The sequence below is a fragment of the Phasianus colchicus genome, chromosome 1, assembly GCF_987193195.1.
Source record: "Phasianus colchicus chromosome 1, bPhaCol1.hap1.1, whole genome shotgun sequence".
In the NCBI taxonomy this organism is placed as follows: Eukaryota; Metazoa; Chordata; class Aves; order Galliformes; family Phasianidae; genus Phasianus; species Phasianus colchicus.
Window position 1 is genome coordinate 163050900 of NC_143436.1, and position 15521 is coordinate 163066420.

A 15521-nucleotide genomic window follows, 5' to 3' on the forward strand; every position below is an offset into this window, starting at 1 on the left:
ATACACTTACAGAACTGTTTGCTTGTGAATAAAGCTACTAGATTGTAACAATACATACAATGATTATAGGCTTTCTGAAACTATGGTAGAAATAGATCAGCTTTCTTTTCCTATCAGATGCAATTATTGCCTAAAATGTCTATGAAGTTGTGAAGTAACATCTGCAAATAGTTCTTGATTGGTAATTCATTGTAAATGTGCTACTGGATTTCACTATGTATTTAATTTCCAATTATATTGTTAATTATTATAATGATACATTCAGCATCCCATTCTTTTTAATCTACCTTTAAAAAGATAAAATTTAAACAACCATTGCTAGGCTAGCCTTCATTTTTAGTCAGAAAAGAAACAGACATGTCCAGAGGGCAATTTATCTCACCTGCTTGAAAAACCTCTTTCTTTCAATTACATAAATCACTTTTGAAAGTGTATAAACCTCTGAAGGGAAAAAAGAAAAAATAAAAATAAAAAAATAGAGAAAGAAATCTTAGACTAACCAGTTTATAGTTGGATGCTTGATTTTTAGATATTCCAGTGTTAGATCAAGCAAATCGCTCCCTCACTAATGATCAACCCTCTCTGCCTGTTACATATGAAAACTGAACAAGAAGTAAGTATGATTTCAACGTGATCAAAGACTTTCAAAAACTTAAGAAAATCGGTGTTTGCTTGAACTCCAGAGTACTTTTAGTCTCTAAGTTTGCTCAGCTCTGCTAAGAGAACTCTGGAGGAAAAAATGCTATTAACTTTTATCTCAGTAGCAAGTTAAGCTGTCAAAGTGACAATAGTATGAACAATAAAACCACTATCAGCCACAATGTTTCTGAAACAGCCAGCCAACAGGTCTTTTCATTATGTAAAAATTTGGTTATGTATTAAGTTGTTTGCTTTCACTATCTTTGTTTCATCAAGGACATGACACTGTACTAAATTCCCCCCGTCTCAATAAAAGAAGCAATTTGTCTCAAAACAAACAAACAAACAAACAAACAAATCTCATGTTATTATTAACCCAAGTCGAGTAAAATGTTTTTTGTGATCTTTAAGAACTGTTGTGAGCAAGGAGTAAGTTAGTATTAGGGAATCTGAGGTATCTAATTCATCAAGAATTTCTACCTAAATATAGTCTAAGAATAGATAATAGATTCTGGACCCTATAAAAATTCAAAATATTTTATTGCTAAGGAAGTAATTATTTATTCAGAGTGGCCAAAGACTTCTGATTGAACTTCAACATACAGAACATATTTCAGAGTGAAGACAGGTAATTCATCTGACAAGATGCTGACTGTTCCAGAGGAGGTAGGAGAAGAGAAACAATAATCTGTATTAATGCAATATATCACTACAAATTTACAATTCAGTAAATTATATAGGATTGCAGTCTCTAGTTTGTTGGGTAGGAAGTTCCTGACACATGATAGGCAAAATGGAGCCCAAGCTTCCACCTGATAGCTAGCTGGCACACTAAAGGACTTCTTCAATGTGGTATTAATCATAGAATCATAGAATCATAGAATGGCCTGGGTTGAAAAAGACCACACTGATCATCTAATTTCAATCTCCCTGCTATGTGCAGGGTTGCCAACCACTAGACCGGGCTGCCCACAGCCACATCCAGCCTGGCCTTGAATGCCTCCAGGAATGGAGCATCCACAACTTCTCTGGGTAACCTGTTCCATCGTGTCACCACCCCCCTGAGTGAAAAAATCCTTCATAATACCTAACCTAAACCTCCCCTGTCTCAATTTAAGACCATTCCCACTTGTCCTGTCACTATCCGCTCTGCAGTACTGTGAACAATATGGTCCTCATAGCTCTCATTTCTGGCATGAGAAGGTTATAACTTCACCTTGAGAGCTATGTCTTAAAGAGAGTCAATTAAACATGCCATATCCATGACTTCATTGTAATTTGCAAGCAGTATGTAGAAAGTGGGTTGGAAGAAGCTGGAATGCTGTCCCTGAACTAACTTGATAAGGGCCATCAGAAAAGACATGTAATTAATAGTTTTAACTCTAAGTATTGCACTGTACCTTAGTCTGTACTTTGGCCTGTATGAATCAAAAGCTGTACTGTTATTATTTTAAGGTTTACATAATAAGTAAGTAAAAGTAAATGTTAATACATTGTGTAATACAATGTAAAAAATACTGGTTAAAAAAAAAAAAAAAGAGAGAGAGAGAGAGAGAGACGATACAGAATATAATCTGAGTTAAATTGATTGTTTCTTTAAAAATAATGTGATCAGACTAGAATTATACTGAAGGTGATCTTTTTCCCTATTCGAACATATTGGTGTTTTTTCCAGAGGGGAAGAAAAAACCACGAGACACTTGCAAAACATCTGCGCACATATGCAAAGCATCGTAACCAAGAATTTGTATGTTTAAGAAACCACAAAGGAATCTGAGGAAAAAGATGGTCAAATCTATCAAATGCAGATGGTCTTTTCCGGTGTTTAACAATTGATATGCGTGATACTTCAACACAGTAGTCCCCAACAGCTGTGATAACTAGAAAGGAAAATCTTATCCATGTTTTTCAGCTTTCCTGTCAAGCATTACTTTCTCTTACAGTGTATTTTTTTTTTTTTGTAAGTTTAGAAACCACTTTCATGTACTAGCTACTTAATCATAAGGATATCACAACTGCAAGGATTTTGTTCACGAAAGACTGCTGAGTTGAACCCTGCAAGTTCACCTTGCAAGAGTGTGTGAAGAACCAGCCCTTAAAAACAACTGGAGATTTGAGAGAAGCATACTCCAAAGTGTTATTCACTTTCTACCTCCACTGCTGCTTTATCTAGCCCAGACGCCAAGTTTTTGACCATCTTTCAGTGTTACAAGGGAAAACAGTGCCAAGGCCCCTTTCCTGCTCTATGCTGAAAGCAGGATGATTGTTCTCAGTCTGATCCACAGTGACATGGAATGATCACAGCTCTCAGTAGGAATGTGAGCACCAGATGCTTGGCACTTCTGCAAGTAAGGTCACTATCTAATATTTATACAATCTTTCTCACAGTGATGCACTATTCTGCACAGGAAGTTTAGGATTTAAACCATTTTCCTTACTGGGTACCAAAGACACAAACAGTATATTTCTCTAGGAGGTGAAAGGACCTCCCTTGTTTGCCCTGTATCTTCTGCAGTTTAAACTCTTCAGAGAAGTGACAGTGTGTCAATATGGTCTTGAACCTCTCTCAGGTTTACTGTCACTAGGAATCAATAATAACTCTAGTGATTTCACTCATTTTGAGCAAGTTTCCCCAATGAAAAGCACCTAACTCGAATGGTCACACCGACTACAGCAGTACCAGTGTTGTCAGCTCAATCAGCAGATCTCATGATGGGCTCTTTCACACTACAACCTTGTTCAGTACAACCACAGGCTATAACAGTTAAGAGATTTTATGCGAGGTTGAGGGGACTACAATTGCCTGCATCCTTGTCACTTGTAGAAGTTGGACAGAGTTGCCAGACATGAAATAAATACACAAACAAACAGATAAATAAATAGCATTTCAGATTCCCTTTCAGACGTGATTTCTTCTGATTGATTCATCTGGAAATATTTCCATCTGTCACTGGAATGCTGTTCAAAAAAACCCAAGCCTTTTGAGTTTCAATACCTGACGCATCCAACTTAGCTAAGTCAAATTAGAACTCTATCTTACCATAGCAATAATGTACTTCTTCTAGTGTGTTCAAGAAAAACCAGAGCACTTCCTGGATGGCTTGTCATGTGAATTCACTCTTTTGTTTTGTTGTTTACCCAAATCTGTGATATTTCAGGAATCTTACAGAAATGCTCCTTCTTGTTCCTTCTTTGACACTAATTACAACCAGAATCTTGGATGCAATACCACGGTGGGCAAAGCAATGTAATTTTGAAATACAGATATATTCAGTGATAATAAGATTTGACATGGTAAAATGCAATCTAAAAAGATATATTAGGCTAAATTTGATGAGATGGGATTGAGGTTAAAAACTGCTGACATTTTATCTTCAGAAAACATGCCTGTAAATAGAAATATAATGAAATCCGTGAGTGTTTTCCTGGGACTTTGGGAAGGGCTCACAGATGAAAAAAAGAAGCCAGGAATGAATGCACTTCACCACATCTTTCCCACCCCTCATCCCATATTCCATGTGCCATACACAGCAGCATTATTTCTCCTTAAACAGGAGAAAGGCCAGGTTGGATGGGGCCCTGGGCAGCCTGGTCTAGTATTAAATGTGAAGGTTGGTGGCCCTGCCTACAGCAGGGGGGTTGGAATTTCATGATCCTTGAGGTCCCTTCCAATCCAAGCCATTCTATAACATGATTCTTTGATTTACTGGACACAATACTCTTTAAGGATCCTCTAAGTCTTACTAGATGTTGCTAGTGTCTAAAAATATAAAATATTATAGAGGTACCAGCTGCTCCAGTACACTTTAAATTCTGCTGTTACACTTGTGGTTTAATAAAATAAAATGTATCAAGTATAATGAAAAACTGAATGCTGTAATAGTATTGGCATAGCCTACATTATCAGAAACCTCAGGGAAATGTTGCTGTGATGGTTAAGAAAAACGGTACAATAATAGGTCAGTAATTTTAAGGTGATAAGAAAAGGAGATAAACTGGGATATCAGTGAGAAATAAAAGTTTAAGATAGAATTTTACAGGGACTTCAGATTCATTCGCAAGAAAACTACTTATTCACTAAAACTAAGATTATAATCAGTCTATGGAATTCAAACTCCACATAAATCAGTGTCAAAATCTGACTGAAATCCAAATGAGTCAATATTTTTCCATTGAAATGAATGAAATTTGAGCAGATGTGAGTCAGCTAAAAGCATCTGTCATGTCCAGCTATACAAACTGGAATGTGTTTTGAGTTTATGAGCACCTTTCAAACTGAATGATCTGCGGAACAGTTCACATGAATGAGAATTTAGTGAAGGACTTGGGTACTTTGATTGCTCTCTTAAATTATACATGTTTGCTGTGAACTGTATATACTGTACTGCCTGTTCTACTTTTTCTAAAATTGAATGGTAAAGATATAAACAAGGTCAGTAAGGGCAGTACACACTGAGGAGCTTCAAAACCTGAAGATTAGTGAATAATAAATATAGCTAGCCCTTTTATTAGTGCTCTAACACTCTGCTCTTTAAATCATGTATGATTATTGTGTAAACATCATTTTGGAAATAAACTGATATTAAAATGATAGTATGTTTCAAAGAGATCCACTGAATCAAACAGAGCCTAATTCTGCTGTTACTGACTTCTGGAAGAATAAGGCAAATCTTTAATTCAAACAATGAGTTCCGTACAGCTTTCTGGACTGTGATTTTAACTGTAGTTTAGGAGAAAAAGGAGGATAAGGATCTGGGGGTGATAGCTAAGAACTGACTGAACATGAGCCCAGGTGGCAAAGAAGGCCAGTGACATCTTGGCTTGTGTCAGAAATAGTGCCAGCAGGAGCAGGGAGGTGATCACAGTCCTGTACTCAGCTCTGGTGAGACGACACCTTGAGTATTGTGTTCAGTTTTGGACCCTCCACTACAAAAAAGACATTGAGGTCCTGGAACGTATCCAGAGAAGGGCAACAAAGCTGGTGAGAGATCTGGAACACAAGTCTTATGAGGAGCAACTGAGGGAAGTGGGATTGTTTAGTCTGGTGACCAGGAGACTCAGGAGAGACCTTATTGTTCCCTACAAACTACCTGAGAGGAGGTTGTGATGAGGTGGTGGTTGGCTTCTTCTCCCAGGCAACATTGATAAGGACAAGCAGTAATTTCCTGAAGTTGCACCAGAGAAGGTTCAGATTGGATATTAGGAAAGGCATTGGAACAGGGAAGCCCTGGAGGTTTTCAAGAAAAGGGTAGATATGGCACTTAGGCACATGGTTTAGTAGGCATGGTGGTGATGGGTTGATGGTTAGTCTAGATGATATTAAAGGTCTTTTCCAGCTCTAATGATTCTATGATCCTATGATTCTTTGAAAAGATTTTTTTTTTTTTTTTTTTTTAAGGAAAAGTTTTTGCTTTCCTGTCTGTCTTTAGTGTCCAAGCTGATGTCAAACACTTGCATGCTTGTGCTTGCCATGAAGGGTGGAGAGATGTTGAAGGTTGTCCTCAGACCACGTGATTTAGACAGTTCAGTTTCTTACATAACCTTTACTTTCATGACAGGTAGCTCCACTTTATTTGATAAATGCAACTGCCTACCAGAACTGTAACTCTTGAATGCTCAGCAGCAGCCTGGATTCAGACCACTGAACACTTATTTTAAGGCTAAAACAGAGACTTTGCAGAGAGCCAGTACCAAACACAGTACAGGTTAACAACCCCGGAAATGTGTAACTGGTCTGGCACTATCCGTTGATTCTCAATAGCTAATAATTTAATGCCTAGTTCTATGGTAGTTTTACAGTCTAGTCAACAGAGATTGAATATGATGAAATGAGAACACATGATTTTCTGCCACAAGGGTCCACTGGGTTCCAAGACATCTGGAAATTGCCCCTGCAGGCCTCATTTGTGCACTTTCCCCCAACTCACTTGTAGCAAAATCCTCAGAACAGTTCCATTTTGTGCAGACACGAGGTCTTGTCTACACTCCTTAAGTTGAGCCTGCTTCTACTTCTTGCTCTTCCTGCTAGCACCCACAGCACATCAAAGAATCATAGACACATTACGGTTGGAAAAGATCTCCAAGGTCATCTAGTCCAACTGTCAACCCATCAGCACTATGCACACTAAACCATGTCACTCAGTGACACATCTACACGTTCCCTGAACAACGCCAGGGACTGTGACTTTGCCATTTCCTTGGGCAGTTAACATTTGACTACTCTTTTGGAGAATAAATTTTTCCTTATGTCCAACTTGAACCTTCCCTGGTGCAGTTTGAGACAATTACCTCTCATCATATCACTGTTACCTGGGAGAAGAGGCCTACTCCCGTCATCGCAAGCTCTCTTCAATTAGTTGCAGAGAGCGATAAGGTCTGCCTTGATCCTCCTCTTCTCCAGACTGAACAATCCCAGTTCCCTCAGCTGCTCGCCCTAAGACTTGTGTTCCAGACCTGTCACAGCTTCACTGCTTTTCTCTGGACAAACACCAGGGTGTCAGTGACTTTCTTGTAGTGAGAGGTTCAAAACTGAACACAGTACTCATTCCACAGGAAGAAGGACAACCCGTTTGCTCATTAAGTTTTTACATACATTTGCCTCCTCTTTCCAGACGGGAATACCTCCATCCCCTGCTGGTTCCACTGCCTCCTGCCACACACAGCCCACCCCGCGTAGACACAAGCCCTCCACCGCGCTCAGCGCTCCCTCACTACCCGCTGCCCGCGTGTGACTATTGGCTGAACGCCCCCCCACCCCTCAGCGGCCCTCCCGAGCGGAGGGGGAGTGTCGTGGGCGGTGCGCTCCGGCAGCCCAGCCCAGCGCGACGGCGGCGGTGGCTGCGGCGGCGAGGGAATGGGCTGCCGCGGGGAGGAGAGGCGCCGGGCGGGCGGCGGAGCGGGCGGGCTGCTCGGGCGCAGCCGGCGGCCGGGCATGGGGTCCCCGGGTGGTCGCAGCAGCCCCAGCGCCCGCGGCAGCCTGCAGGTGAGGGCTGGGGCGGAGGGAGGGGAGGCGCCGCGTCCTGCCTCCCGAGCCCGACTTCGCACGCAGCAGCAAAAATTCGGATATCTCTTAGGGGCGCATATGTATATAGGTTTTGGGGGTATTTTATTTATTTTTATTTTTATTTTATTTTCCCTCTCGTCTCCGATCTCCACAGATCAGAGCTACCGTTAAAAGTTTTGTTGTTGCTGCCGACGCGCGTTGTAGCGTGTAACTGCGAAGATGGGAAAGGGTGGTGAAAAATAATAATAATAAAACAAAAAGCGGGGGAAGGAGGAAAAGTCCCCCATGGAGGCGCCGACACCCGAAGTTACTTCGGGAGTCCTTTTCCCTTCGCGGAGGGCTGAGGACGCGCTTGCCAACCAACGCCGGCAACTTCCAGCGCGCTGCCGCTCCGCGGCTCCGCTGCACGGGTCGCGATGTGAGCTGGCGCCCGGTGGAGCTTGGAGCTTGGGGGCGGCCGTGGGCCGTGGTTGGGCTTGGGCTGTAGGGAGCCCGGGCATGCGGAAAGAGCGAAGCTTTGGGCGGCTGGATGGGGCGGAGGGGAGCGATGGACTTGTTTCACGTTCCTGCTGTGGAAAGGGGAGTTGGCAAGAAAGTGTTTGAGGGTCTACTCGGGGTGGAAGGGCGAGTGCTGCTGGTAGGAAAGGAGAGAAGCTCAGCGGGATGGGGAGGGCGAGAAGAGGGTTCATTCCGATGGCTCATCGGGAGTACAAGTGCTGCAGGGTGGGGGTATTGATGCCCTTGGGTCATCCCTGGCAAGGAGTACGTGCCGTGGGGAGTGCAGCTGGTGTTGCCTAGAGGGTACAGATGGCGATGCCCTGGGAATAGCGGCTGTACTGGGGTGGGGGAGGGGAGAGGGGGAAAAAGAGGGGGAGAGATAATGGCTTCTGGTTGCAGATGCTGCACTCCCAGCTCACAGTGGCTCTAGGGGAGGTGGTGGGCAGGGGGTGGCTGCCTCCAGCTTCTCCTTCTTCCCTAACACCACTCTCCCCCTACACTCCTGTGCTTCTCTCTCCCCAGCACTTGTTCCTGTTCCTGCTCTTCGTTGGACCTTTCAACTGCTTTGCCAGTTACAGCCGTGCCACCGAACTCTTCTACAGCCTCAATGAGGGGCTGCCTGCTGGCGTGCTCATTGGTAGCCTAGCCCGTGACCTGCGGCTGCCCATGTCTGGGGGGCAGCGCCCTGCAGCTCCCCAGCCTCCCCTCTCCTTCACCCTGGCTTCTCGTGGCTTGGGAGGACAGTATGTGCATCTGGACAACCGCTCTGGAGAGCTACACACTTCGGCTTTGGAGATTGACCGGGAGGCTCTATGCATGGAGAGCGGTGGGGCCAATGTCCCTGGAGAGGCAAATACTGTATTCTTGTCCTCCTCCTCATCCTCAGCTGACTCATGTCTGCTTCTGCTGGATGTGCTGGTACTTCCACAAGAGTACTTCCGCCTGGTGAAGGTCAAAATTGCTATCCGCGATGTCAATGACAATGCTCCCCACTTCCCTGTGCCCCACATCCGCCTTTCGGTGCCTGAGAATGCACCTGTGAACACCCGCCTGGCTATTGAGCATCCTGCCCTTGACCCTGACGTGGGCACCAATGGTGTCCAGACCTACCGTCTGCGAGATAACTATGGTGTGTTCACCCTGGATGTGGAGGAGAATGAAAGTGGAGAGCGGACCCCCTACTTGATTGTCATGGGGGCTCTGGACAGGGAGACACGAGAGGAGTATGTCACAGTCATTGTTGCTGAGGATGGGGGCTCTCCTCCGCTTGTGGGTAGTGCTACCCTTACTATTGGCATCAGTGACATCAATGACAACTGCCCCCAATTCAGTGACTCACAGCTCAACATCACTCTTTATGGGAATTCCAGCCTGGGAACACACGTGGCCACTGTCCATGCAGTAGACCTGGACCTTGGATCCAATGCACAGATCACCTATTCCTACAGCCAGAAGGTCCCTCAGCCATCCAGAGACTTGTTCCATCTGGACGAAAGTACAGGAGTGATCACACTGTCCAGTAAGGTTGATGGGAACACTCCAAGGCTTCACAGGCTAATCATACTGGGCAATGGTCCTGGTTGTATCCCTGCTGTTATCACGGTGCTAGTGACCATCATCAAAGTCATGATGAGGCCACCTGAAGTTGTCCCTCGTTTCATAGCTAATGAAGTGGAAGGAGTGGTATATTTAAAGGAACTGGAGCCCATCAACACACCAATAGCATTTTTTACCATCAAAGACCCTGATGAAAAATATAAAGTCAATTGCTATTTGGATGGTGATGGGCCTTTCAGGCTTTCACCATACAAGCCGTACAACAATGAATACTTGTTAGAGACCACAAAACCTTTAGACTATGAGACACAGCAGCTATATGAAATCTCTGTAGTTGCATGGAACTCTGAAGGATTTAATGTAAACAAAGTAATAAAAATACAAGTTTTGGACGACAATGACAACTCACCAGTTTTCTCTCAACAGCTGATAGAATTATCGATTGAGGAAAATAACGTTCCCAATGCTTTCTTGACCAAACTGCATGCTACAGATGCTGACAGTGGAGAAAGAGGGGAAGTGTCCTATTTTTTAGGGCCCGATGCTCCTTCCTATTTTTCTTTAGATAAAACCACAGGAGTTCTTACAGTTGCCACTCAGTTGGATAGAGAAGAAAAAGAGAAATACAGATATACTGTGAAAGCAGTAGATTCTGGATTCCCTCCAAGAGAATCAATAGCAACTGTCACCATCACTGTACTGGATAAAAATGATAATAGTCCAAGATTTATCAATAAGGATTTCAGCTTTTTCGTGCCAGAAAACTTTCCAGGTTTTGGTGAAATTGGAGTTATCAGTGTAACAGATGCTGATGCAGGACAAAATGGATGGGTTGCTCTTTCGGTTCTGAATGGAAGTGATATTTTTGTTATAGATACCGGAAAAGGAGTTTTGAGAGCTAAAGTCTCTCTTGATAGGGAGCAGCAAAGCTCCTATGTTCTGTGGATTGAAGCAGTTGATGGTGGTGATCCTGCCTTGTCATCTACTGCAAAAATAACAATCCTTCTATTAGACATAAATGACAACCCCCCTTTGGTCTTGTTTCCTCAGTCTAATATGTCTTATTTGTTGGTTCTTCCTTCTACCCTTCCTGGCTCTCCCATCACAGAGGTCTATGCTGTTGATAAGGACACTGGCATGAATGCAGTCATAGCATACAGCATCATAGGAAGAAGAGGCCCCCGACCGGAGTCGTTTAGGATTGACCCTAAAACTGGTAATATCACCTTGGAAGAGTCACTCATGCAAAATGATTATGGTCTGTATCGCCTACTTGTAAAAGTTAGTGATCACGGCTATCCAGAACCACTCCATTCCACTGTCATGGTGAATCTTTTTGTCAATGACACTGTTAGCAATGAGAGCTACATTGAAAGTTTATTAAGAAAGGAGCCTGATATCAGTATAGAAGAGAAGCAGCCACAAGTATCTGTAGAACCTACACATAAAAAAATGGAGTCAGCATCCTGCATGCCTACTTTAGTAGCTCTATCAATAATAAGCTTGGGTTCAATCACTTTAGTAACTGGGATGGGCATTTACATCTGTCTAAGAAAAGGGAAAAAGCACCACAGAGCAGATGAAAACTTGGAAGTACAAATCCCATTAAATGGAAGAATTAACCTGCACATGTTGGAGAAGAAACCAGTGGAGATTTCTAACATTTGATGTTTCCTTGTGGATAATCCAAATCAGTATCTGAGAAACCTTGGACAACTCTGAAAGAGCTTGCTGTGGGCTATATTGACAGGTTGCAGTGAAGGACCGCTAATTTATAACTTAATATAATTGTAGATAGCTGTTTACAGTTTTTTAAACTCAAGTTCAATGTACAGCTTTTTTATGAAACCTTAGTACTAACAGCTAGCACCATGTCTATAAAAGCATAGACATCATTTGCAGCTTTCATTAATCAGTATGATCAGTGGAAATAAATAAATAAATAAAAATGAGAGAAGGTAAGAATTCTTTAAGGTTAAAAAATCTTTTTAACCACAAGAGGGCATCATATGCTCCAGAGCAGGGAACTGTCCATGAGATAAACAGAGAATATTTTAAATATATCGGTTTTAGCATAGAATACACATCGGCATACAGGCAGTTACATACAGAAAAAGAGAAATGTCTGTCCCGATGTATGAATAAATAAAAGAATAAGAATATTAAAATGCACTATTAAAAATAATAATAATAAAAACCAATAAACATTAAAAAAAAAAAAAAAACAGAATGTTTATTACCTCACAAGTAAAGCTTACACAGTAGGGTAGAAAAGACATTAACAAGAAGTGCAATTCCTGTTGAGAAAGAATGCAAGATACTGTAATGAGAATCAGAACTGCTGTGACATTCCATCTTCCATTTGCTCCAGATTTCACCCACATTATCATTTGTTCCAGCAGTATGCTGGTCATTTTTATGAAGAATTATATTTAATGTTTCCTACAGGAAATAAAGACAAAAGCCCATGCTCATCCTCATAAACATGCCAGATGCAGGGAAGCAAAAGAATGGCTGAATTTTTCATTATCACAGAAGTAACACTTTTTGTACTTTGAGAAATGTCGGTAGTACTCCATCAGTTTGGTTGTGCAATAGATTTTTCATGTGATATTTCTGAATCTGATCTGCCAGACAAAAACAAAAAATCTCTTCATATTCTAGAGAATTATAGACTTAGTTTGTACTGACTGTTTCTCCTTTCTGGATTGGTATTTCATGTGAAAGATCTTATTTCTGACTTTTGGCTACCATTCCTGGCTCCTTTTCATTGGCTTTGATTTTGGATTAGATCCAAAATCTGACTTGTCAGACTGGTGGCATATTTTCTCAATAATTTATTCTTTGCTGTACCCTCAGCAGCAAAGCAGCAGGTTTATCAGTGATGTCTCACTTTCACTTAGTTTTAAGAGCTGAAAACTATCTTTTGTATGATGATTACATCAGATTTCTGTGTGAACAAGATAAATTAGTGTTATGCTTAAAACTGATTATTTTGATTTCTGGCATCATATGTCTGTAATGTACCAAAAGTGTTTATATGTCTGCAAATTAAAGCTATATATTTTCTTAATAATTTATTTTCTCTCTGTGTCTTATAATGCTTAATGCTATTTTTGCTACAAGAAATACATATTTCACAGATGCTTAGCTGCTGGCTATGTTATAGCTTATTTTATTTCCCAGAATTAGTACACTGTGATTCATTGAGGATTTGTGCCATTCCTTTTGGTACTGCTAGCAAACAATTTTATTTCAGCTGATGTGAGTTGGGCAGCAGCTGATACCTGCCTTAATAGTACAGAGTGCAATTGGAGATAGTTTTTTTTCTTGTTGTTTTCTTACTGTTAATGCCACATTGCTTCACCTTGGGCCTAATGAAACCTTCTTATCGATGGTGATTCTATTTAGTCTATGTATGTGTGTTAAGATAATGCTCAGACTTAGCCGTTCTACCTATTACAAATAGATATATTTTTTTTCAATTTAGAATATTTTCTGTTTATGCACAGTTTGATAGCAGTGTTTCATGAAAAAATAATTCAAGCTGTCAAAGGTTTGTGGATAATCACTTTTTTTCATTTATTTTAATATTATGAAATATGAGAATGCTACATATTCCTGAAATTCATTTCTCACAGAGAGGCACTGATTATTTCTGAAGAAAAATTGAATTAATTGTTTGGACCTAGCTTCTGTATTACATATACTCTGTGTGAGGGAAACTGGATCTTCTGCATTTTTTCTTCATTAAGGAGACTATGTAGATGATAAAAGGAGAACAGGATTCTTTTCATTGCTCCTTTATTATTTGAATTAGAAGTCCAATATCTTCTCAAGATGATACAAACAGGAAAAACCCCTTGAAATACAATAAAACCTGATCCTGCAACATGTGTTCCTATGGCACTAGGCAGATATCTTCATTCCAATTTCACAAAAACAGACATACACCTCTTTAATTAAACTCATTGAGTTTAAATGTGCTGTTCTTCTTGTAGCTTTTCTTTGGTTTGTTTCATTCAGGCGTGTTATTAATGAGTAATAAAATGTAATGGTATGAGCCTGTAAAAACTAAAGTACTGCTTGCAGAGCATTTTTCTCTCACAGTTTTCCACTCATTTAAAGAAAGCCAGTTTGAAATCATACCTGCAGCCATACTAGCACCACTACGTGTAAAAATGCCTTTAACCAGAATAATACTTAATAGAGTAAGAGTGTATTTCTCTCTTTCTGTGAGCAGCCTTTAGGTAGGAAATGCCACTGAAGGTTGTGGTAAAATATGCATGGTGAGTTTTTTAAAAAAACAAACAAACAAACAGAACAAAACACAAAACCAGACAGCTGGCAGCAGCAAGCAGTAAGTATGCCATTTGAAGCCTAACAATGCTCAAAAATCAGACATCTTAAATTCATAGCACCTGGGTTTTCTGTTTTTTGTTTTTTTTTTTCCTCCAGAAACTGTACTTATTCCTTCTCAGTGGAAAAATGCTTGATAACAGCAACACGGCAGACATTTCTGTGACCTTGCTGTTTCCAAAGTATCCCTTACAGAATTTCCTTTCACACGAGTAAATAAATAAATAAATGAGTATAACTAAAGTAAATTAGACTCAAGTATAAAAGGCCTATTTTATTACCACATTGTGGCAGTGCACTTGCCAAAATAGATGCAGATCTTGTCAACACTGGTAGCTGAGCTGGCACAAAAATAAATGTCTCATTCATTTATAATATCCATTGAACAATCTTGCTGCAAGTGGGTGCTCTTAGTTCATTTTAATGAAAAAATGAGATTGTCCTAAACTTTATATTGCCAAAGCCTCCTGAACTTGCCATGCAAGTTTATTAGAATTAACAAATTAAAAATATATTAAAAAAATAAAGAAGGAAATGGGCAGAGAGCCCAGTGGCAGTGAACAGAGAAAATCAGCTCAGTCTTCCCATTTTCTGTTTTTTCTTTTTTTTTTTTTTTTTTTTAATTATTATTTATTTATTTGAAAGATCTAGGATTCTCATTACTCTTTGAAGTTACTGTTTGATTCAAAATTAACCTAACACCTGGCTGAATATCAATAAAGGATGAGACCTGAAAATGTGGAAAGGGAATTAAGGCACTTTGCTTTTTCCCATGTCAAAACTCAGAAAACAATTAATCTTATGGCCTTTTAAATCTATTTTTTTCAGTACCCAGGTTCAAACAAAACTGCACTGTAGTCCATTGAGAACAATATAAAATCTGTCATGATCTTAATGGAATGTCTGATGAGAGGCTACAGTTTTAGAGCAAAAATTGGCCTCCAGGAAGGCAATGGCAGATCCATGGTTGCTGACTGGGATTTCATTGTAATTTTTCTATTCCAGCTGCTATTTGGGGAAGGTTTCATTAAAAGACTCGAACACATGAAGAGAATAATCCATGAGAATTTATCCCCCTGATTGAAAGTAATGAACTATGAGGGAGCAGTGACCTGCATCACAAAATTATCTTGTGGTTTGTCATGAGTAGAGATAAATGGCATCTCTGACACAAAGAAATCAGCAGATGAATGTACAGAGTGTTTCCTTTCACTGTGCAAGTGTATTATCAGAGACATGCAGAAAACTGACTGCTACCTTTCCTGTACTGCATTTGTCACCAGCTACTTGCAGCCATTGATTTTGATATACGTCCCTTCTCACTCAAGTAAAATACGGTGAAAAGGAAAGCAAAACTATTAATTGTGAAGTATCAGCTAGCCGTAATACAAAACTTTAATTTAGACAACTCTCCTAAAGACTGAGATTTGAGGAGATAAACACATCCATCTTCCCTTGCCAAAAT

At 40.7% G+C, this 15521-nt stretch overlaps 1 protein-coding gene across 1 annotated transcript; it reads left to right on the top strand.

The window, feature by feature from the left end:
* The first annotated feature begins 7471 nt into the window (after positions 1–7471).
* On the top strand, positions 7472–12753 carry PCDH20 (protocadherin 20). The gene is made up of 2 exons (XM_031614524.2): positions 7472–7621; positions 8663–12753. The coding sequence occupies exons 1-2, from the start codon at positions 7493–7495 to the stop codon at positions 11363–11365; spliced, it is 2832 nt and encodes a 943-aa protein (XP_031470384.2). The 5' UTR covers positions 7472–7492; the 3' UTR covers positions 11366–12753.
* The last annotated feature ends 2768 nt before the right edge of the window (positions 12754–15521 follow it).

Bases quoted from the DNA above. Each gene is read 5' to 3' on its own strand.
- PCDH20 (XM_031614524.2), top strand. From the start codon at position 7,493: ATGGGCTGCCGCGGGGAGGAGAGGCGCCGGGCGGGCGGCGGAGCGGGC. The intron at 7,622-8,662 runs GTGAGGGCTGGG...CTCTCTCCCCAG, and splicing joins GCGCCCGCGGCAGCCTGCAG to CACTTGTTCCTGTTCCTGCT.